This window comes from Coloeus monedula, assembly GCF_965178545.1.
Source record: "Coloeus monedula genome assembly, chromosome: 1".
Classification (NCBI taxonomy): domain Eukaryota; kingdom Metazoa; phylum Chordata; class Aves; order Passeriformes; family Corvidae; genus Coloeus; species Coloeus monedula.
This window is the reverse complement of record NC_138781.1, coordinates 46,652,793-46,677,772: the sequence shown is the minus strand read 5'-3', so window position 1 is coordinate 46,677,772 and position 24,980 is coordinate 46,652,793. Positions and strand designations below refer to the sequence as shown.

Sequence of the window (24,980 nt, the reverse complement as noted above, 5' to 3'; positions counted from 1 at the left end):
TTGCTTTTCCATTATTTATGAAAAGGACAATGGCGGTCACAAACCCCCATTAAAAGACAAGAGATAGCTCGTGATACATACAATGGAAAAGGGCCATGTCTGGATCCCAGGGCTCTATGGGGATGCATGATCAGGATTGCTGCATTGCTGGACAGGCAATGTGTGGACTTCACTTGTCACTTATCTAAGCACCATGGAACTCCCTGTGGTATCTGCACAGCAAATGGGCAAAAATCACTGCTGACTGGCAGCTACTCCTGGGTCCCTTCCACGCTGACAGCCCTGGGCCTCTGCCATTACAAAGATCAGTGCTTTTTAGAGTACCACAGCTGTAAAACAGATTTGGATATGTGATTACTGATGGCAGGTTAAATTCAAAAGGATTTTATTTTCTGGGTTCACTGGATGTAACCTTCTGACAAGCAGGACAGCAGGTTGGAAACACCATCAGCCTGGCTGCTAAGGATCAAAGGAAGCTCTACTCAGTCCTGGGTGGCTCCGGCTCAAGCTGCAGTCCTTCCCCCAGTTTCCATTCTCCCCATGGAAATCTGCAAGGAGATTTGGATTAAAGAACCTACTCTGATCCATGCACACCCTTCAGGCAGTAAATTGGGTACAGGCAGAGCCCAAGGACCTTGGCTCCTCCCAACCACTCCAAAGTCCCTGCTGCCCACAGCACAGGAGCCCCCCGTCCCCAGGCAGCACGTGTGTTTTGGGAGCCCTCTGTGGACACTGCTGACAGGCAGTATGGTGCCCTACCCTGTGCAGCAGACTAGGTCAGGCATCAGAGAGTTCTGCTTAATTTCTGCCATCTGCCCCATTTCTGTTGGCCACCGTTAAAGATGGGTGCAGCACTGAGGCTGACACAGAAGCGTCAATATTTCCAATCTGCTCTAGAATTGGGCCTGCATGAAAGGGTCACTTCAATGCCTGTACATCCTCCAAATCAGGTAAATGGCACACATCCCAGGGCAGACCAAAATCTTGCTGAAACCATGGGCAGGAGGATAGGATATCTCTGAGAAGAAACTGCTAGGACACAGTAACTCCACTACCATGTAAGTTGTTCAGTTTCTCTCAACTCCACCAGCGGTATGTTAACATTGCATGTGCTCTCACCATACATGAGGCAGCAGGAAAAAAACCAAACAAACCCAAGCAAAAAACCCTCAAAACTCTGAGAAAACGATCTGCTGCCTGAAAGCCAAAAACATGCTCTGGCACATGGAAGAAAGATAAGCAAGAAAGATAAGCTGCCTCTAAGGGCACCACAGGTGCGGGCAGAAATGGATCCCCAGAGGAAAACACTGCAAAACCACAGCACACCACACAAATGAGCAACACCTCTCCTTTGCTGATGGCATACCAGTGCAAGAAGATATTCAAGAGTTCTTCTTTTTAGGGAAAACCCGGAGAAGCATCAAAATTCAGAGGTAAAATACAGTCACCCTGGGACGAAGCAGTGCTTTTGATCCAGATGGTCCCTGCTCAGTAACTGGTTTCCATCCCAGTGCTCCGCCACTCTGCATCACTCTAGAGACTGCTGCCCTGTTCCCCAAAATGCACCAAAACAAGGTGGCTGTCAAGAGCTGGCCTCCCACCCTGTCACCCAGTGACTCATCGAAACACACAGAGCCTCAGAGGAGGAAGGAGGGGGAGGCAATCTCTGTGACCTCAGTGAATGTAACTGTCATTGAAAAGACATGAGAGAGTAATTTTTAAATTTCTCTGGTTATGAAAGGGGCCTCAGTGCTTACTGAGACATTACTCAGAAAATTACTCACAGGTATCATTAAAACATTGCAAGAAACCCGCTAAAATCTTTACAGCACAAATTAATCCTATGCCTGTTCTTAACAGAAAACAGTACTTTGAAGATGACATTATAAAACAAAAAGACCAGAAAGACTGGAAATTTATTCCACTAAAGATTTCAACCTTTCTTTTCTCCTCACGTTGTCCTAATAATTTCAGACTTTCAGCCAGCACTAAAACACATGCAACTGACTGAAACCACTATTACATTGATAAATCCCTGACTGCATTCCCTTGTGTGAGCTGAACACCTGTACCTTTCCATCAAGGATATCTACTGAGGACACCTGATCCTTGCCAAAGCCCCTTCAGGTCAGGCCCCATATCACTACTGCCCTGAAATCTGGCCAGGAGAGGAACAAGTACTGTCACCTTACTGTGAAAGCTGCCCTGGCTTTTCTCATCTATAGCTTCTGACAAACAACAGGATTTTTCACCAGTGAGCTGAGACTGAAGACAGCAAAACATAACAAAAAACCCATAAAAACATAAAAAATTCAGCAAGAACATAACAGCAATTTAGACTGAAGCGAAAAATGTGCTGATGAATTGCCTGTCCCCTAAACTGTGAATCCAGACAACCTGAATATTTTTTGACACTACTTTTGCTAAAAAATTATATTGTTTACTATGCAGACTCTGGCATGATAATTTATTGAAGGAATCCCGAGGATGTATTACTGGCAATGCTTTGCACTCTCCACTCTGAAGATCTGCACATTTCTCAAGAGAGCTGATTGGTGGGGTGCTTTTTATCCAATTATAGGCAGTAAGTCCTGTCTCCACTAGAAGAGATGGCAGTTTCTGCATCTGAAGATAACCATACACATCCATGTAGCTGCGGGGAAATTCACTTGGCAAGGCTGGCTATCCTGCTGTCTGGGATTAAGTCACATGTGCAGAAAAAGGTGACTTTCTGCTTGTAAAATTATTTAATGGTGCCAATAAAACCCATGGCATTCTTGTTCTAGGAGTTACATACTAACACAGGACTTGTTTATTCAACATAATTAGCCCAAAGACACCAAGAGTTGCATTGCTCTAAGTAGCCATGCTTTATAACCACTGCAGCAAGACTAATTAGCCCAAGCAGAGAGCTATGCTTGTGGAAAATACTGCTTTGATATCTTAGCTACCTAGCTTAGTAAATGACCCTTGATACCTCTAAACACAACCGTATTTTGAAATATTAAATAAAAAAATATATATACACAGAAGGTGGCAAGAAGCAGCCAGCTCGTGTGATTTCAAAGTCACTGGAACAGCAGCCTGTTAACCCCTACACTGAGATCAATATTAATCTGAGTTTGCAAAAACAGAGAAGAAAAATAAGGTAATGCAGTGATGTCGACATGTCAAAGATTGAATTCTGTAATCTAGCAAAGCATGCAAGGTTTCCAACTTTTTGCAGTAAGGAGCCAAAATCTGGTCCTCATTTTGGCCCTCATGTTGTAGTTCAACATCAAACCCTCCTTCAAATCACCTTGCAATCAGTTCTTTCTTTCTGACTTCCTTCCTGGCCTACTGATTTCCTTCACAGCCATCTCTAACGCTTCCCTTGCACTTTCTTAGCTTTCAGATTTCCTCTGAGGACCAAGTGGCTCAAGTGCAAGACCCTTCTGCTATAAATTACACTGCTAGCAGAGCTAAAAAGGTTCGTTTTCCAGGCAAGCTGTGGCGTTTGGATATAAGCCGGGCTGAATCCTGAAGAAAACACTGAAACACTAAAACTAAAACAGCAGGTTAGAGTGATACTGTCTAGTTAAATGTATATAATTTATAAGGTCTCCTTACTATCTAAATAGTAACTATCAACATCTGGAGACACATGTATCTTTTGTATTCTGAGGAGGTATAAAGTAGTAATTTAATTTAAATGGTTAATGTGTAACAAACTGTTTGATAGCTACAACTGTTCGTCCAACAAGCTGCAAAACCCGCCCCAAACCCCAAGGCGGAAACTAACACCTTGAGCATGCAGGAAATAGCTCAAGGCGTTTGGAGGCCTTTTTTTTTTTGTAACCTACTTTCACGGCCCTCCTGTAAAGCAAATATCATTTATTATTAATCCTGCAGAAAGAGCCTGAAGTTTTTTTCCTCTCCCTCTCTGAAAAAGGCTGCCTAGTTTGTGCCTCTGCCCTGTAACAAACAAGAAGATAAATGAGACATTTATGCCAAAGTAATAATTCTAAATCTGTTGGTTTGACCTCTAAGCCAAATTTTCTGCATTACATGCCATTGGCTCAGATAAGACAGTACATTTTTTTCCTGCCAACTGAACCCTGTAGCATATGCACAGCCCTGTTCAACAAACTGGTCTATCATTTATCTCTGAACATAAGTGTATTGGGAAGCAGAGGGCAAAGGAAATTTGGCACTATGAGGTATCATCCCCTACATAACCCCTTGCTTCTTAGACCCTCTTGATTTTCTCTGTCGGGGAAACCAGTGCACATTTGGACACAAATCCAGCTAGGAGCAAAATTAGAAATCCTTGCTAAAATGAAAACAGCAGGACAGTGGTTATAAATATCTGGAGGACAATATGCTTTACCTTAATAGGTAATTTTGCATATTTAATTTATTGGAGTGGGGGATATTCAGTATTCCACCAGAGCAGAAATTTTAGGATTGAAATCATGAGCAACCTTGGCTTTTCCAAAGTCAAGTTTGTACTGGATGGTGTCCAAGATGAACTCCACTTGACCTTAAAAGCACTACTTACTTTTCAACTAGAAACCAGAGTTTCCACATAGGCTGCTCAAGATGTGCTTTGCAGCTAGACAGACAACACCATCCAAATAAATATTTATTTTTCTGGCAGATAAAATGGTCTCATCACATTTACTGCAGTGACACAGGTGACAGAAAGGCTGCAGAGGGGCATGTGTCCTCTCTGGCTGAATGACAGAGTGCGTGCCCTTTATCCCCATAGCAGCTGATGGTCTGTGGGGCTGGGAAATTACTTTGGGCTGTGAAAGGGGCGATTCCCCTCGAGGAGGTTTCCTTCCTGAGTGCAGGGCAGGACGGTATGTACCTCCCCAGGCAGCATCAGGCAGGCAGCCACAGTGCAGGGGTTTGATAACTCAGAAAGTCAGCCCAGCACAGGCCGGGCCACAAAGCCCCGGAGCAAGTGACTGGTGCATGAAGGCGCTGCAGACCACAGGGGCAGTGCAGGAAACCACCCCCTGCACTGAAGGGTTTCTTGCAAACCTTGCTGCTCATAGAGGTCTGTGCACATGAGGGAAAACACCGCTACTGTGGGGGCCTCCCTCTGGCACCACTCTTTTTGGAGTGCTGGGAATCTCATGCCACCACACTCCTTCCCCTCCATCCATCCATGCCATATTGCCAGTTTCCACTGCCTCCAGTTTCCATTTTAGTGCAGCCACTGCCACAATGGGAAGGACTTGAGCTTTCATGATTACTCTCCAAAATGTAACAAGCTGATTTATGTTCTCACTTATATGCCCATGACTTGCGTTCCCCTTTTTTATGTTGTTTTGAAATACAGTATTTTCTACTGAGTGACATATCCTTACTGCTCCCACACCCCTTGCTTTCCCCCCTCCCCCATCATTTTCACTAGCCTTATTTTTAAATTTTACTTTCAGTTTGAAACCCTTTGCCCCAGCACATCTACTCAGCACATTTCTCAGTTGCAGCCTGGGTAAGAGAGAAAATGGGCTTCATTTTGCTAAACTTGGCTTCTTTCCACCTAAGCCTCACCTGACATCCACACCTTTTCATCTTGCCCTGGAAACGTTTGGAAAGGGTTGACTTTTAGAATAAGCAGCAAATAGCTATTCTTTCAACCCTCATCAACCCACCTCATTAGAAATGGAATTAAACTAATTTTTAACCAAACACAGACAAACAAACACATAACCACGGATACCTCTGCAACCACAAGTACCGTTCTAGTGCTGGTCTCCAACTAAAGACTGTAAAATTCATTTTAAAAGGAGGATCTAAAGTGTTCCTTTCTAAAGCACCAGTTGCACGGTAGTAATTTTAGAAATTTAAGACAGCTCAAACCTGCTGCTGGATTATTTTTAACAGGAGCTTTGGGTGCAAGGGCAGTTCAGAGACTGCCTGGCCCTAGAGGGCGAGAGGTAACTAAAGCAAAGCACTGGCTGCAGCCAGGAATCTCTCCATGGGAGAAGATTCATTAATTTCAAATTAATTTTTAAGAGAGGACAGAAGAGTAAGCTGCTGACTTCTGAGCCTCTAGGAAACTGCCACTATATGCAAAAACCACTTTCTCTTTTCAGTTTTCCCATTTTCAGTCAGATTATGGTGAAATGCTCTACTAAAAACATAGGTGAGGGAGGGCAGCTGGTGTAGGACAGCTGGGAAATGGGCATACTTCAAGGCTCAGCTGTTATTAAAAAGCATATACATCTTTCTATATTTATTCCGACTTTACAGCTCCAAATAAAACACATGCAGTCCTGATGAGTTTACAACTCTAAATACAGCTCAGGAGGAAAAACCCTAAGCCTCATCTGGGAAAACCAAACTCATACATACAAAAGCAGCAGAAGATTATTATTTTTTCTGCCACCACATATTCAACTATAGTTCTAAAAATACACTAGCGCTGGAGTTAAACCTAACAAAACAGAAAAACCACTGTCTTACAAATACAGCCACGATTTAAAATCAAGTGGCCTGTTTTTCACTCCAGCTCCATCACAGACCTTCTCGAAAAGCTGCTTAGGAGGATCCATACATTGCTGTACGCCCCAGCAAGCTCCAGATGTGGGTCTGACAAGCGACCCACAGGGAGCTCAGCAGGGCCAGCTGAACTATTTACTCTGCTTCTTGGGTAGATTTCACAGGGCTCATCATTGCTGCTCCCAGCCTGATACCTCTCCACAGTAACCAGTTCCCTTCCTGCATAAACCATAAACCAAGCTGGCAGAGACATGCCCCTCCTCTCAGGGCATGGCTGCATTTCTCTGGAGAAAGAGAGAGCAAGATGTGTAACCTGGGTCATTCATGCACCTAGATGCTTTGACTGGAGGTCTTTCAGAGGGTCAAAATGATTTTAGCAAGTAAAAGATAATTCTTGCAGCAAAAACACTGTCACTGGATTTACCATGCAGCAGCTCCATCTGAAAAGTAAAGCCTGCTGAGACAAAAAACATGTCAGCTAAGGCATACTCACTGCCACTTTGAAAAAATACTCTTGTAAGTAAGAAAATGTGGATATAACTGAGAGGCAGAGGAATGAAAACAACCATCCCCCATACCAGAAGGCAGAAGCCCGGCACAATCCAAAATATCTTTTCTACATGCCTTGCAACAATCCATTCAAAAACAAACAGCAAGAACCACCACCAAGTCATATAGCTGCAGCAGACTCCAGCTGGCAGATAGTTTAATAACTGCTTTCTTTTTTCCCCCCCTTTACACCAGAAAAATGTTAAGCCCAAAGAGTTTGCTGCAGGGCCTGGCACCAGTGTCAGACCAGGCCAGGGATACTCACTGCAGGCTCCACAGGTGAAGCAGCTGTCATGGTAGAGGTTGCCCATGGCCTGGCAAGCCTGGTTTGCTCCATACACTCCCTTGCTGCACTTCACGCAGGTACCTGGAAGAGAGAAGAGGGAGACAGAGGTCACAAGTGGGACCTGAGGGGATGGCTGGGGTTACTGGTTGGGTGACAACACATGTAGCTCATCATGGTGGCTGAACAGCTTAGGACCAAGTGGTTCACTGAAGCCACAAGATGTAGGTGACATCACCATCACCTGCCCTGAGAGATGCTGTTAACAGTGGTCATGACGGTCATCAAACCTCCAGGGTGAAAGACTTTTGCAAAAGAATAAACTGCAAAAGAACAGTCCTGTCCGGGTGCAGTGACATCTCCTTCCTTCTCCCATCCTTCCTGACAACCTTTATATGTATCTAAACCTGCTTAAGGACCCTCACAAAAGCAGTGAGGATTAATGAGCGGTGCTCAGACCAGCAGTTTCTGCCACTTACTGTATAAGATAAGCTTGTTGGTTGCAACTGAGGTGAGGAAAACACGGATCTTCACTTAGCTCCTTTGAATCATCCATTTCAGACCCCAGTTGTGCCTGCTGAAGGCCCTAATGATTTCCCAACAAAACAGAGCTAGACTACCTGACACCTACCTCTCTTACCGAGGAAAATGGCACATCAAGCCACTTTACTTACTTCAGGCATTACCCTGTGATTGTGACAGGCTGTTTTTAAAGTAGCATCACCCTTGAACTACCTCTAAATGAGAAACTTGAACCTCTGTTTAAGCAAATAAATAAGGGACAGTGTGAAGGAAAAACAGATGATGTGTTTCTGTCTCTGGTCTGTAGTGACTCCGATGTGACTTCACCTCCTCTCCTTGCACCACTATCCTGTCCCATTCATTCTGGCTCTTAAAATCCCTGGTCAAGGGACTGTCGGTCACACCTTGCTCCTACTGGCCCAGGAGGAGGGACAGCATCATCTTGGTGGAGATCCTTAGTTATGCTAAGGTTGGTAAACAAATCTTCACCTCTTTTGGGGCACTGCAAGCTCCAGAGCAATTGTAAAAGTCTGGAGAAAGTTAGGAAGAAGCCCACTGTGCTTACGACAGTGCTGAAAAGTAACTCAACTCTGACAGCACCAGGCTTGCACTGCCAGGGTGGGTAACAATTTCTTCCTGCAGCCGATAGCCATGGCCGTCAGTTTTCACACTCCATGGATAAAACCACTTGGGAGTCCTCTGCAGTAGCATACACATGGCTGCTGAAAAGCTGACACTTGGTTTTTGCAGAGCAGACCTGGCTCTCTGTGCTGCAGCTGCCTGTGTGCATTCAACCAGCACGCTGAAAGCCGTCCCAGCACTGTGCCAAGCCCCGCTGCACTCAGAGCCAGAGTCCAAACTGACACAAACCTGGAGAGAAGGCTGCAAGGAATAATTAGTTACTTTGTTTTGTCCAAATCCAACTCGAACTGAAATGCTCGCTTGGCTGTGGGCCCACCCCAGCACTCAGGCTGGCACCAAGCGAGCAAAATTTCTGGTTCTTTTTGAACTGAGCAAGTTTATCTCATTTATTGAAAGAAACACTTTAAGAAAGATAAATCGTACAGGCATTAGAAAAAAGGTTAAAAAAAAAGGTCAAGGCAGAGATAATAAAAAGTTGGCTTTTCAAATGGATGTGCTCTCCCAGGAATGCGCACATTCAGTGACAGCCTGAGTTTCTGTGCAATGATCTGACACAAGAGCTAACGACTCAAAATTCCCTCTTGACTACAGCAATGCCGAGCAGAAAGTTTCGAGAGCAGAAAACCTGCCAATTTTCCACGACACCCACCAGGCTTTCCACAGAGCCGACATATTTATTGCACTGCAAGCGCTGCATTTTCCCCTTCTCCGTGCCAATGAGCGGCTGCTCCAGAAAACTTCACCAGCATGCTCCGATTTCCTCCTTTCCACAAAGCAGCCGGGTGAACCCTGACTGTGGATGAGCAGCAAGAAGAAGCAGGAGGCAGAAGGCACAGCAGCTGAGTGCAGGCACAGCACCCAGTAAAGATGCTGGCAGGCGTAAGCCACTATTAAGTACGCTAAAGCAAACCCCATGGAGGGCAGAAATTGCCTCTGCCATCTCCTGTCTATCCCATCACGCTTCAGAGTGTAGGCATTGCCCCTCTGGGTTCCCCAACAGGACTGATCCTGCATGAACTGTCAAGGCTCCTGCATCTGTACCAAAACCTTCCTCCACCTCCCAGTCTTCGACCACCCTGACCACCTTGCCACCTTTCTTTCAGTCCATGATCCATTTCACCACCTGATTAAAACCCTTTTACCCACTTCTTTCAATATGTAGGCCCCTAAAACATGGAAAATAAAGTCATGGAATGAAAGGGCTTTTAAAATAAAGACAATGTTTTCTGTAAAAACTGCAATGTGCTAAATTACTCAACTATGTAATAACCAGACATGCTATAAATATTCATACATATCCTGTGCCAAGGTTGACAATTGAAAAATGGCATTATGGCACATCTGAATCTAGTTTATGTTCTTACATGTATCTGCTAAATCTTACTTGAAAGCCTATTAAATCCCAGTAGCAAGTGAAAGTACTCTCTAAATAAGTTTTGGCTTTTTCCAGATATAATATTCTGAAGTATTTTAACCAACATACGTGAGCCTTCATCTCTAACTCTCAGCACACCTGTCCTGAAAGAGGGGGGAAAAAAAGTGATTTTTATTGGCTTTTCCTTTCCACTTTTTTTCCCATTCACTCCCTGCTGTCACAATGAACCTGATCTTTTTGTTTAGTCCATGCAAGGAAAAAGCAAGGAAAAACCTGTTGCTGATGGCAGCCAGCCGCTGAGGTTGGCAGCATGTGTGCAGAGCCAGCTGATGGAAGCCAGAGCAGCCGGGGCCACCTCCAACCCCATCCCACTGCAAAACGGGCTCTGCGCCCTGCTCCACGCCAGCTCCGACGGCTACTTCCCGAAACAGTGCTGACTGTGCTTTCTGCTGGTGTTAAAATGTCAGCAGCATCACTCCAGCCCCACATGCCACTGACACTAGTCAGCAATTCCGGGTAGTTTTCTTGGCATGGAGTGGCTTTTAGCAAAAACTTCTGTCCTCAGTGTGAAGCAGAGGGATCCTGAGCAGCCACAGTTCAGCAAGATCCCTGACTCCTGCGCTTGGTAACTTTGTCACTCGTTACAAGTGTTTATGCAAGCACCAATCCCAGCAGATATCCTCTCTGAAATTATGGTTTTTAACCTTAGACAACATTATTAAGAAGAAATGACAGGTTTCTCTTTTACCACCAGGATGACAAACCCAAACCACCACACATGCACAGCACCACTAAATTCATGCCCGAGTGCATAGGCAGAATGGTAGCCAGATATGGGAAGGGAAAGAGATGGAAATTGCTGATTTCTGCTCAATTTCTGCCGGCAGGGCAGCTGGCCCCGGACAACAAAGAAATCTCTGTTCTCTTTCGCATCATGCAGCAAGCAACCGCCCGTGCTGCAGCTGAGAGTCTGAACAAAGGGACCTTTGGAACAGAGCTGGGACCGAAAACATGCCCTGTAAGCCACTTCCCAGCACTTGCCACAGTCCAACTCAGCGCTGCAGACCAGGAGGGCTGTCACCAGGAGCAGCCTTGGCTCATGTGATCCAACAGGTTGGATGCAGACTTCTAGGGCTGCTAGAAATGAAAGCGAACCCGGTACTCATTCTGAAATGTTAGTCCCACCCTCAAAATTCAACAAGTGCATTTCCATTTACCACCAGACTCAAAGGCCCTGGAGACATTTTTTCCTCCAAGTGCTGGTATTTCACACTCACCAGAAGGAGTTTAGTTACTTACTGTATCCGACTCACTAAAATTTCAACACAAGCCATGCTGAACAGCAGCATTTTCTGGGACTGGTTGGTATGATTTATTTCCAAATTTCAGACAACGTCGATCTACAGACCAAGACCACAGTTCTTCCAGCAGCACCTCCCTTCTCAGCAACATACAGCACAGCCAAGCTTTCCTACACGTGCTCCTGGTTGGGTTTACTAATATTGTCACTTCATTTTGAATGGCCAAATGTGACAGTGCTTCAGTGGTGAGATTTCTCGCCATGCCAATTTGGTCCCAAGTAAGAGGAATGCAGCAGCAGGATGATTCTGGTGGTGTGGGTCTGCATATGTGGCTAATCCAGAAACAGCAAGTCTGTCCTACCCTTCCAAATACTCTGTGCAAGCCACATTGCCACAATGTGATTGACTGACTCTTCTCCATCAGATGTAACTGCTTTTTGCCCCCTCCTTACAGGAGGCTGGATTTATGCTGAAGAACCCCCAGCTGAACTTAGAAGAACCCCCCCAGGAGTCTTTGCACCTCTGGTATCATCATTCCCATCATCCCCCATGTGTCCACACATGCACACAGCTAATCCAGAAGTAGACCCTGATCCCTCTTGGCAGAAGGTGTACCTTCACAAGTGTCCTCGCCATTAGAACTCTGCTTGATACTCTGACAAGAGGACCCTGTGCAGGTACAGCTTCTGTGTTTCCAACACACCTTTTTATCCCAGGAGAACCAAGCCCTCCACTTGCATACATGTGTTTCAAAGAATGTCTGCTGAGAAAAGCCTTCACCCTGTCATACACAATGAGATGCTTAGTTCTCCTGGTTTTACTTTAGAATTTCTCTGGAACGTGAACCCACCTTCCCATGGCTCACCTTAATCAAGTAAATCCTACCTCAGACTCTAAATTACACACATTGCATGCCTTGCTACGCCACTTATCCGCTGCTGAGCAATAACTCTTGCTGGAGAGGTGATTTCAAGGAGATCTGGAGGCCTGGGTGAGACCGAGTGCCTGGAAAACCTGGCAGATTGGTTCCATTCACCACTGAGTAACTGGGTTGTCTGTACAAAGATGGACAGGTACTCCCTGCCCAAAGAATCACAGAGTCGGTAGACAAAGGTTTTCTGTACCCTTTTTCATGCCATGTTCTTGACCCCCAACCTTGCTGCAGACCTTCATGTACACACTGCCAGTGAAGGACAAAAATGCCATCAAACTCATGTCAGTGACATTTTAAGTACCTTATAGTGATGTCAGAGATTAAGCCACATGAATGAGGCTCCTTATTCCTTTCAGTTCCCACTCCTACTGTATCTGGGCTGAAAGCCTGGTTGCTCCTCTGCCTCAACTCCTTGCTTTTTCTTTCCTTTTGGTAGACTTTTCCTTAGCTTGCAAACTCAGCTGAGCTCCCAAGAGGAAGGCAGGAGAAGCACATACTGCTGTAATCTTGAAGAGCCATATTTCAGGCCAATACTTATTTGCTTGGTTCCTTGCAGTGAGATAAGCTTTGCAATCTGTACACACCCACTACCAAGTGCCGTGATCCTTCCAGCTTTCCTTGTTCCACCAGGACCTGTCTCTCCCTGCCTCCCCTCCTCTCCGCTGCAGGCAGGTGTCTCCTTTCAGCTTTGGTACTCTCCCACGAGAAGGTAGCAAAGGATGCCTCTGCTCATTCTCAGTGGAAATGGCACTGTCATCATCACTCATACACAAAACAGACTTGGAGGAACTTTCATTTTAATCAGAAATTCTCCACTTGTCAGCCCTGAGATTACCTTTGCTGCACATAAAGCGTCCTGGTGCCCCGCCATTAGCAGGGCTCAGTAAAGTCCCTGGATGTGTACAGCCCCAAAGTTACATGAATTGAAGTTTCAGCAGTGGTGAAATGTTGCTTATAGGTAAAACCTTATAAAATGAAGGCCTTGTTGCCTTTGTAAAATCATGACTCAGGCCTGTTACTTTGGCTAAGTAGAAAAGGATTGTGGGAAAGAGACACATCTGAATTAGGGGTAGAAAAACATGCTGTGTGACCGTCGCGAGCTCACATGGTGGTGTATGGTTTGTTATGCCTTAAAACTATGTAAACTGCTAACTGGCTAACTGCTTAAAAAGGCCTGGTTTTTGCAATAAACAAGCTCCCTCTTGCACCTGCCTGGAGACTCCGTGTTGTTTCATATCCCAACAGTGAAACACTAATTCCACCGTGCACTACGCTTCCAAAGAAGCTGGCCTTTGAGCTGTTCACACCCATTCAGAGGTGCTGGGATTCCAGGTCTCCACAGGGCTCCGCAGTTCAGCTACTGCTCTGCTTCTGCCAAGGGGAAAAAAATCTGCAGACTTTGCTATGAGATATTCTCTGCCTGACTGCTGGGAAGCATCCCAGCTTTTCACTGCAAAACAAGATGCCCAGGGCCCTCCTAAAACACCCGCAGCTTATCAGCTCTGCTGTAAATAACAAGAAAGCCAGAATACAACACCTAACAAATATTTATGACACGAAAACTATTCATAAAAATGATTTTATAAAAAGCTCTTGGTAAGGGTGTAGCTAATCCTCATCAGGTGGAGATTTCCATCTAGCTGTATGGAAAAAAGCACTGGTAAAAACATGATGCTACATGTTACACCTCTAAAAGCACCCATCTGTGCCTGCAAATGCACAGATGTCAAACCTCCCTGCAGACCGCAGCACATCTCAGCCTCGCCCCTCCTCTACCAAGTCACTTCCAGGCAGTGCAGGCAGATGCTCAGTTTGGCTGTGAATCTGCCTGGCTCTCACCTGAAAACTCATCAGACAAATTCAGTCCTTGGGATGGTGCTGCTTCACCTAATCCTAAACATTTGGGTGGTGCTAACAAAGGATTTGCAACTCGCTTGATCACTCCTATTTAATCTTCTGTATTGCCAAGGGGAGATGAAGGCTGATGCACCCAAAGGAACACCATGGAAAATCAGTGGGATTTGGGCACCTCATTCCTGAATGTTCCCTGGAAATGATACACCAAAACCTAAATACATCCTAAGCTGGCTTCCAGTGACACCTCCCAGGGACATGGGGTCCCTTCTCTGCTGCATGAGAACCAGACTCTCAAGCGAGCAACTTCAGCTTTTCCTTCCCCAGGCAAAAGACCTGGGTGATACCTGAGACTCCCTATGTCCTCCTTGAGAGCCCACATAAATCAAGTCAGCACTTCAAAAGCCCTCTTGGAGAACAGAAATTCCTCCAGAGACACGTGCAGCCCATGCAGCTAACATGTAGGTTACTATTTAAGAAAAAAAAAAAGGAAAAAAAACCAGAGAGAATTCTTGGCTTTGTTTGCTTCTTTCCTTTCACTTATTACACCTACTCGGAGCAGACAAAACCATTTTGCACAGCAAGCTGGTGCTGATAGATAAGACTGCTATTCCTCAGCACAGCATCCTACCTGTATTTTGCCTAGTCCCTGGCTTATCCTTTCCTAGGCTTTCATTTACAAGCACACGTTTTCACGTAGTGAAGGGGAAAGCAGTTCCTTTACTGTCATCAGAATTAATTGTTCATTATAAACATCTGGTCCTGACTGAGACAGACTGAAGGACAATATGTTAACTTGACAAACAGATCCATCTTCAAAAATATCCCCTTATTACAAAAGCAGCACACAAAATTAGGAGAACCGAAAACATTTTTTAAAAAATACATTGGTCACTTTTACGTTAGTCCTGGTTTCATTTCCTGGCTCTGATGAACTTCAAAGCTGCTGCAATAGACTTCCCTCCACTGGGGGAAAAGTCTGCAGCAAAACAAACTATTGATCCTTTTTATCACTATTGCATAAAAGTGTTTCTTTTACATCCTAAAGTTTGGTAGCTTGAGGGTAGGGCATAGCAAAAAATAATTGAGAAGACCAGCCATGCTCTTTATTCCTTCAAAGGACATAAGGTAACTGTGCAAAAAATGAAAATGCAAGTGAGAAAGAGTGGGGCAGGAGGAGGCCCAGAATTAAAATACTTCAATACTTGCTCCTTCCTGTTCCTTGGTCCTCAGCAGGGCAGATCTGCTGAACCTTCCCCTGCCGAGCTGAGGCTCCACAAAACTTAACTTTTTCCTCTGCCATGACTGCGTAATTTCTTTTTTTCCTCTCCCTCTCCTCCTTCCCAAATTTCTCAGACATTACACCCTGGTGCAAAATCTCCGGCCAGGAGGATGTCAAAACACCCCATTGGGGATCAGGCAGCCTCCGTGTCTCCTCCCTCCCTGGGGCTCACTGCTAACTCAGCCACCTGACCAGCCGGGCTCTCCGTGCTGCCAGAAATACTCCTGCTTCACTATAAATCTCCCACAGGACAAAAGCCTCCTCCTGCCTCGCATCCGTATTTTGAGACAAAAATGTAGAAGTAATCTAACCATCAGCTGTGTTCCTCTGCCTCCTCAGCCCGTCCCCAGGCACACTTTGGATGAGGTATGACCTAGCCGGTTTACATGCACTGTGAGAAGAAGACACGACAGGGTCTGTTGGAGAGACCCCTGACACCTCTCCAGTGGAGCTGAATGTCACCTCCAGAAAAACATTCCCATTTTTGAGCACCGCCTCCCACGAGTCTGCTGCCCCAGCCCCATCTCCATTATCAGCTCCTTGCCATGGCATTCAGCCCCCCGCCCCCCGACGAGGCTCCCTGAGCTCGTTCAAACCGCGCGCTTCCTGCACAGGACAGAAAGTGCCAAAACTTGGTTTTGGGCCAAAACACCGTGAGTAGAGCAGCTCAACACATCACTTTCCTGCGACAGGATAAAAAATGCCCCTGCCCTGCCACAGGGCTTAATCCAGTCTCGGATACCAAGATAAACAACCCCAGCACAGTCCCTTGCGGGCAAGTCCCCCCCGCCTGCTGCCAAGAAACACATTTTGTTATGCAATCTGCAGCTGAGCGCTCGGTGGTCCCTCCAGCTACATCCCCAAAGCTCGGTGTGAAGCTTTTGCGTGGCTCAGACCACCACTGAGCCACCCACCGACCCCACCAGACAGGACCCTGTGCAACAGCACCTGTGCAGGCTGAGATGCAAACCCTTCCTCAGCACCAGGCTGAAGAGTTTAATCTGTCCCTGCTGTACTTCTGTGACTGCGAGTCTAAAATCATGAGGAAAATCCATACACCTGGCCTGCTCTCATCGTTTCTTAAGTTAACCATGGAGTTTCCAGCCTTCCCAGCAACTCGGGGTTTCCCTCTCCCAAAAGCTGAACTATCTTATCTGCTGTTAAATTGTGAAGTGGCACAGCAGGGAAAGGAAACACTCAATTTGCCCCTGACCTCCTGCCATCCTGGGGTAGCAAATCAATTTAATCCAGAAGGACATTTAATATTCTCATTGGGATATCTTCGCATATAAGTGGTTCCTTTTCACTGCCAAGTGCCAGCGGTAACTTCTGGTGGTGGTCTGGACACCTCACAGACCCAAGATTTAGGCAAGAATGTACGTACTGCCTGCTTTTCTGCCATCATCAGGATGCACCAATCCTTTCACTGCTGATGGGAACCAGCACCTGGGGGCAGAGGGAAATACTGGCAACTTTGGGAAACCACTGCCCTCCCCATCCCCAAGCTACTTCTCTCTTTCCTGAGCTCCATGCCCTTCTCCATGACTGCAGCCTATGCAGGCACAACTCCTCCGCAAGCTGGATGGCTGCCTTCCCACCCACACGTGGTCGAGATGCATCTTTGTAAGACACAGAGAACCAGGAGCACTGTCAAGAAAACTTAAGTGCCTCCCTGCTGGCAATGAAGAGCACTTCAAAATATGCTGTTCCAGCTTCTTCCCAGCACTGCCCTCCCCAAAGCTGCTAAACTACCTTTGCTTTAAAATTAGAGATGTAGGATTAAAGAAAAAGGTGTAGCAGGAGGAAGAGCTTCCAATCCCTGTGATAAGTAAAAGTTAAAAAAAACCCCCCCTGCTCTGGGCAACTGATGGAGCACAACCAAGCAGATGTACAGGCAAATGCAATCCTGCAGGTCTGAACCCCGCCGTGACACTGCAGTGAGCCCTCCTCGTGCCGACGGGCGGACTGCCTCCTTACCAAAGTAATCGGCCTTTGGCCGAGCATCCATCTCCTGCTCCAGGCGCTGGGTCAGTGCCTCCAGCTTCAGCTCGGCCGCCGACGGCCCTTGCTCCGGCTGCGGAAGGAGGGTCTGGCAGGGCAGCTTCACCTTTGCTGTGCTGGAGACATCCAGGTGCCCAGAGTCTGACCGTGGCCCGCTCACGCCCTCCGGGAAAAGCATCTGCGGCGCATTGGGAGCCACCACCCCTCGTGAGGCCAGGCGCGAGGAGCCCGGCTCAGCATTCCCACTGCTGCTGGCGGGCCTGTGGTTCTGACCGTGGGCCACGAAGTGACCGCCTGGGCTGGGGTAGGCAGCGGCGTGCTGGTATTCCACACTGGGAGCAGCGGGTGCGGAGCCTGGTGGGAAGGACAGCGAGACACCCTGGTACCACAGCTGGCTGCCTTCTCCTCCGGCTTTGGGACCGCAGGGCTCAGCGGAGCCCGAAAACCCTCGTGTGGGCTGCGCTGAGGGTGCCGAGAAGGATGAGGACCTCTGCTGTGGCGCGGGCTCCTCTGGCCCCACCGAGGGTGCCGGTGGGGTCCCGGCGTTTGAGAAGGAGGAGGACCTCTGTCCGGCTGGCATCGGGTCACGGCCCCCGACACCTCGCCTCCCCTCGCCGCCGTTCTCCTGCCCGCCGCGGCAGGGCTGGGGCTCGCCGGGGCTCCCAGCCTGTTGCTCCCCGCGCCCCGGGCCGGGCTGTGAGCCCCCCACTCTGGGGATCCTGTCGGGCTCCGCTTCCCAGCCCCGGCGCCCGGCCTGGCTCCCTGGGGCCTCGGCACGTGCGCCGCTGTCTCCGAAGCCCCGTTCCCCTCCCTCGCAGAGCCTCGCTCGCGGCCCCTCGGCGGCGGGGGGCGGCTTGGAACCCCGCGCCACCGGCGGGCTGGGACGGGGGGGGTGGAAGGCGGCCGCCGCTCCGTTCATCGCGGCCATCAGCATCTCCTCCTGCTGCTGCTGCTGCTGCTGCTGGAGGTGGATCTTGGCCATCTTGGTGGCGAACACCCGCCTGGTCTCCTCGAACTCGGGGTTGTTGCCGGCAGCTTTGTCCACCCGAAAGAGACCGTCCTTGGAGGCCTCGTACATGTTGAGGTCCTCGATGAACTTGCTGGCTTCCAGGCCCAGATCGTCGTACTTGTCCATCCTGCCCGGCTTAGCGGGGAGACCCCCGCCTTCTTCCTCCTCCTCTCCTCTCCTCTTTCCCGCCGGGATCGAGGCAGCGCCGGCAGCGGCACCCGCTCCGTCCGGCCGCGCTCCCGCCGCGCCCGTCCCCGCCGGGGGCGTGGCTGTGGGAGCGGAGCGGAGGCGCGGCCACCCCGCCCCGCCCCGCCCCCGCCGCTGGCCGCGCCCCCGGCCCCGCCCACCCCCCCGGCGCGCGCGAGCGGTCTGTCCGAAAACGCCGCATGCGGTTCCAGATACGTCACTCGGTGTCCGATCAGGCTTGGGAAGGGCTCGGGTCAGGCAGCACAGCTGGGAAGGGGGCTTGGGAAGGGGTGCGCACGGTGGTTAAAGTCACCCGCGTGATGAAAGGAAGGTGTTTTTCCCTCGTCTCCCCGCTGGATAATATTCCTCTTTTTCACCCTGCAGCCCAGAAACCTTCCTGAAGAAGCCTTATGAAAAGTCACAGACACCCGTCGGGAAAAAATCCAGCCGCACTTCCCCATGAGAAACTGCGAGGGAAATCTCATTCCATAACTATTGGAGCAATTAGTCTGCATAGTAGGAAATCTTATGATTTTTCCTAGTGTAGATAGACATTCTACGCTGGATAGTCATGCTTAAGTGAGCATGACTAAAGGGCCCTGGATCATTGCAGGATGACGACCCCTAGCCTGAAGAATAAAGGATACCCCTGGATGCCCAAGGTAACATCTGCATCCCAGCGTTCCTGACACCTTCAGGAACCCCCCAACCCTTTATCCATCATCAAACATGTAACTGCAGCAAGACCAACCCCAGAGACATTTAGATCAGGAAAGAAGCGGATGGATCATGATGTCATAAAATTATTGTTGCTTTGGATTTCAGTGGCATATGTGTGATACAAAGGGACTGGGCAAGTCATGTTGTTCCCAAATGCTTGAAAGGTATAGGAACTGTGTGTAAAACTGCATTCAGGGTGTTCTAATGTGGTCGGGACACTTCACGCCCACGATTAAAGACTTACCCATGTGAATCTACACTTTACATCCCAGCTTCCCTCCTCTGTCAGCCTGGGCCAATTGCAAAATTTCCATGGCAAAACTCAGCTGGTGATGCCCAGAGGTTGGGGGTGTGCTGGGCTCGTGGGAGAGGCTGGTTTGTACGGAGTTGTGTGCCTCTAAGTAAACTGACTGGTGCAGTTGATCCTACGGGCCCAGGCACGTGTCCTGCATTCCCATAACTTGTTATTGTAATTCTCCCCCAGGCTCCAGGAGGTAGGGCCAAATGTTAAGGAATGTGGAAATTCGCTGCCTTTAATAATGGTGAATTGGGCTGTGACCAAAACATGTCAGAAAAAAAAAAAATCCCCTCCCATCTTTGACCCATTCCCTTACAAAAACACTCCTGAGCAACTGAGGCTAGACCTAAAATATCCTGCCTCTTCCTGTGAGACTTGGCCCAATGTGCTTAAAAATGATGGCACTGTGAGCCCCTGGAAAAGGGGCTTCTTTCAAGGCAACCTTAGAAGTGTTGGGGCATCTCCAAAGAGGCTCCGAGCAGGACTGAGAGGGTGGAGGCTCGTCCCTGCAGTAACAGCCTTAGGCTGGAGCTTGAGCTGATAAACGGATGCACCTTGGACTCACAAAAGTTAGCCCAGACATAGCACAGCTTTAGATAAGGGGGTTTATGGTTTCTAGGGAAGACAGGTGGATGGCAATCCCAGCACAGGGTGAAGGACAGCAGTGGAGCTCCCCCAGTCCTCAGGACCTGGAGAAGGGGGACCCCAGCACATATTGCTACTAACCATGGCCTGCCAATTCTTTTAAGAGATTGATAATGCTGGAGCTTTTCACAGTATCGGGAAAACATCCCAAATATCAAGCAATCCCATCTGTCAAACCTTTCCAAGCCTTCCTCTGCTGTGGGGATGAGGGAAGGAAGGGTATCACAGCTCTCTCAGGCTGATCCCCATAATCACTTTGGGGTGCCTGGGGGCTAAACCCCTCTTTGCACAAGCCCCGACAGTTAGTTTAGCCTCCATCTGGATGTCCATTGTGCAAAGCACAACAAACCCCTGCCTGTGCCAGGGCCCTTTTGGCTGAAGTGGAAAGGATTTGCCTCCCATTTTTGTGTCTGGGAGAGGCCACAGTGGCCCCCATCAGCTGCTTCATGCCACAGACAGGTGTGGGCTCAGGCCACCAGCTGCCAAGAGCAAGCATAACTACCTCTTTTGTGGGACTTGACCAAAACTGCCAAGTTTGAGGTAAAGCTCAGCTGGGGCAAGGAAAATCAAAACAGTTTCAGTGTCTAAAGAGCATCCTCAGAAAGGGCTCATGGAAGTCTGGTTTTGGCAACATCCTGGGCTGATGAAGAACCACAGCAAAATGACTGAGGCATGGGATGCCTCCTCCTCATTGCTGGCTTCAGAATAATTTTGGAGATGGGCTTAGCTGAGATGCTTAGCTTTCAGCATGACCACTTTTACGTAAAATGGGCAAGCTCCAATGTTAAAACTGTAAGTAAAAACAAAGTTGGTACTGAACTACAGATTGAATCCCTATTTATATGGAGAATGACAGAAAGGAAACAGAGCAGCAGGTAGATAAGGATGGGTGCGTGAGCCCCAGCACTGCTTTACTTGCTGGAGGAGTATGTGACATGGACAAAGAGCAGTTGGAAAGGAAATTACACATCGTGCACCTTCTTGCCTCCTTCTCCCCAAAGGATGTAAAGTTAATCAAGGGAAGCCATGCTCCCATCCAGCATGTCAGAGGCTCAGACTTGTGTCTATTTGAGTTTTTTTCTTCCAACACACTGAGATGAGGCTCTTCCATCCCTCTAAGAAACAAACCCTTTGGTGGGGCAGAAGTATTTGGGAATTGATGTCTGTATTTTCAGCTTTCAACACACAAACCAAGGAAGAATCTAACTTCCCTCAGATAATGTCTTTTTTTTTCCTTTCTTTTTTATGGGTGATACATGCATTTTCTGCCGTTACTTTTTATCTAACATCTGTAAATCCTTTTACAGTCTGATCTGCAGGAGCTCACCACTTTGGGGCGGGAAGGAGTGGGGGGAAGCAGTCTTCTTGCCAAATGGCCGCTCTGGATGCTGCTGACCTTCACCAGCTATGTAAAGTACATTTCCTTCCTATGCCAAAGGATCAAATCAGCTGTCTGCAGAACAATGCTTACGCGAACGACGTGGAAAAGGCTGCTGAAACCCTTTGGATAGGGAACCCCTCACACTGGGCTTGGCCTCCTTCCAGGCTCCGCATGCATGAGCAGACACTTTGATGGCAAGCGCCTTCAAGGAGGGATCACAGCCAAGCGATTCAAAGGCATTTTGGAGTTGAATTTGCAATGCTTTCAGTGAATGTTAGGCAGCAAAATACCTTTGAAGTTTCGTGCTCGGATTTATTCTTTCTGCGAGATTTGGGCTAGGGGTATTCCCAAGTGAGCAGATGATTAACTTGAACTTTCTGCTAGACTGGAGATGTAATACTACACTGACTTGCAGACCCTTCTGCTGCGATTAGATATGGTCCTGCGTGTTTATAGTTCCTGTGACTTTTACAGCCCATGCCTATTAAGAAATTAAGGGGTTCACGATTGCTGTTGTAGCACAGGACCAAAATCTATGAGCCAATTTGAATTAACTTGTTCTAAACCCTACCCCTTGAAGAGGAAAAAAAAAACAAAAAACAAACCCAAACCATTGCTCATTTAATCTGTTTTTGTTCCTGTGGGCAAGGCTTACTCACTGCATTTACTCATGTAACATAATGATGACAGCTTGTAACTCAGCCCCGCTCCACGTGGCAATCTCAGCCGCCTGTGGGGTGGAGGGAGGCAGAGATCTGGGGAGAAGCAGTCCCGAGTGGTGTTCCAGATTTCAGCTCCACCTCAGTGGAAGTGCTGGGCCCATCACGGCAGCCTTGCGCTGGGGCAGCACGGCCCTCCAGGGCCGGCAGGCTGGGGCAAAGCTCCGCCTGCCCGGGTAAACAGGGAAGTCTCGAATGAGAGCAGGAAGGGGATCATCTGTCTTTATTTCTTGCTGCCACGTTGGTCTCTGGGCTCACATTGCAGAGAGAGATGGAGAAAATGGGAAGAAATTCTCCACCACCATTCCACCCCCCCGCCCCCGCCCCCCCGATCATTTTTGTATCTGGGAGAAAACGCCCTCATATTTTAAAGCATGACAACAGCCCGGGGCTGTATAATTTATGGAAAAACATGATTAGGAGGAGTCTGGGTGCCGATTTATAGCCAGATCTCTCTCCAAGAGCAACTACTGCATACTCACACTGCCTATTTGCAACCAAACGAATGTGAGGAACCAGCGGCTGGCAGCACACCAGTTAGTTTGGGGACATGTGCAGGGCTGACCCCTGGTACCTGTGTCTCCTCAGGGCCGTAGCTGTCCCAGGCAGGTCGTTTCCCACAGGACTACGCACACCACTCTGCAGTGCCTGAGATACATGCTCTGGTGTGTTTTAGCAAGAAAATAAAGGCTTTAGTGCTAGAGTATAAACAGAGTATAAACAGTATTTCTAGGATAGACCCTGGCTTGGTTCTTGCAGGAGCAAATGCATTTCTCAACTTCTTGCAAAGCAGTGCCACAGCATCTCTGAACTCTTGACTGAATAGCAGAGGGAAATGATGGACTTTCCTTCCAGCTTTCTAATAGAGGTTTTCATTAAATGAGCCATTTATCTGCGCCAGCCAGATGCTTTGCACTAGGAGGATGATGCACAGGACTGTAGGACAAATAAGAGGGTAGAGGAGGAGGAGGGAGGGATGAAGCAAGGTGACTGCAGAGGTGAGCCCGGGGGCTGCTGTGGGTGGGAAGGCTGGGCTCGGGGGGGGGGGCCAGGTTGCTGGATGGGATGCTGTGGAAGTGGGGAGGCCAAACCTCAGCCTCTGCCTTCCAAAAAATTTTCAGGAAGGCGGCAGGGCAGGGCTGGGAGATGTTGTTCCTCCTCATGGCTGCCCCAGGGGCCCCTGCATTCCTCCAGGAGGCCTGCCCTGCCTGCTGCCTGCTCTGCCAGCCCTGCCTGCAGCCTGCCTTGTCTGCTGCCTACACACTGAACCCTCAAGCTGCTGGGGCAGCCTGGGCACTGGGGGCAGCTCAGGTGCCCACCATACAGCCTGGCTTGGTGCATTCCCATGCCCTTGGGATCATGGCAGAAATAGGTCCAGACTTGGATGCTTTGCTCCTGCTGTAGTACAAGTGTCTACCACAGGACATTATCTCTGCAGGGAATTATGCTAAGAGTATTAATTAACAGTAATTTAATTAACACTAATGGCAGAGAAAGGCCAGGGCAGTATGGGGACAGCTTTCCACACTGCCTTTCAGGAGAGGTATAGATGCTTCACAGAAGGGGTTTCAGAATCATGTTCCTTCTTACGTGGGTGCACCTGCAGCATCAGTTCAGTGGGAATGCTGTGGGCCTACAGCTGGGTAAAATGAGGCAGGGAGAGTTACTTGGCAGGCCACACCTTGGGAAGGTTAGAGGAGCCATGGGGAATCACTGAGATCCCAAATAGGAACCCAGGAAGCAGCAGAGAGAGAAGCTGCAGATCCCTGAGCTGCAGCAGATCAGTCTCTGTGGGGATGGCCACAGCTGGGTACCAGGCACTCGGCTGCTGCTCCAGGGCAGACAAGAACTTGTACCCTCCTCTCTTCAGTTTCTCTGTGTGCCATCAGTGGTGTTGGAGTCACTGGTCTCCCTTTGCTGTCACTCCATGGGCTGGAACACTTCCTTTGAGTGGCTGCAGATTTGCACCAGACTAATGCAGACAGCTCTGTTGGTTTGCCTACCCCTGCTCAAAATAATGTGGAATAGTTTGTTTTCTCCATTTTCTACTGAAAAGAGCCTTTTATCAGAACAAGAGCTTGCCTGGAGAATTTTCCAGCTCTGTTTCCCTGCCTCTTTATCAGTGCATTAACACAAACAGCACCGTGACCTTTTAAACCAACATACGTGGCCTCCAGTAATGCTGGGCTGGAAGCACTCCACAGGTCAGACGACATCCTGCCATCAGTCATCGGCCTCACGTGGCTTGGTGGACTTAGAGTGGATTTGCCAGCTGCAGTCAGTGCATCCACACTGTTCTTCCGTGCATGTCCTAGGAGAAGCTCTCTGACTAACAGATGTTTCTAAATGCTCTTTCACATGGGAAAATTGGGAATTATATGTTTTTATTGCACCCTTGCTATTTCATCCAGCCACGTGGTTCTCCAGGGATGGAGACGTACTTAAGAAAAATATTCACTTCTAAAAGCTTCTACAGATACTTTTCACAATCCTTTCTTGGCTTAGCCAGTCCAGCAATGCACATTTGTATTTCTGTTTTGAGGCAATTAGTAAGATTTGCTAATTACACCACTATGTGCTTCAAGACAATTGATTTCCCTTTGTAGCAGTAAACAGTTTCCTGTTATGCCAATTCTCTTAATCTTCATCAGAAGCAAACCCAGGCTGCCATTGCCAGTTACGTGTCATGTTCCTTTATTAAATCACTCTCTTTTCTGCCCCAGTTATGTGTTCTGTGTTTATTACTCCTGATCAGTGGATTGGATCACCTACAGCTCTTATGAC

At 48.2% G+C, this 24,980-nt stretch overlaps 1 protein-coding gene across 1 annotated transcript in view; it reads right to left on the bottom strand.

The window, feature by feature from the left end:
* The window catches only part of LIMD1 (LIM domain containing 1), a 33,457-nt gene extending 14,990 nt beyond the window's left edge, over positions 1–18,467 (bottom strand). The window contains exons 1-2 of the mRNA XM_082280358.1: positions 17,215–18,467; positions 7,310–7,411 (exon numbers count right to left, since the gene is read on the bottom strand). Coding sequence (XP_082136484.1) covers positions 7,310–7,411; positions 17,215–18,373 — 1,261 coding nt within the window. The 5' untranslated portion in view covers positions 18,374–18,467. The remainder of the gene's footprint in view (positions 1–7,309; positions 7,412–17,214) is intronic.
* Between the last annotated feature and the right edge of the window lie 6,513 nt (positions 18,468–24,980).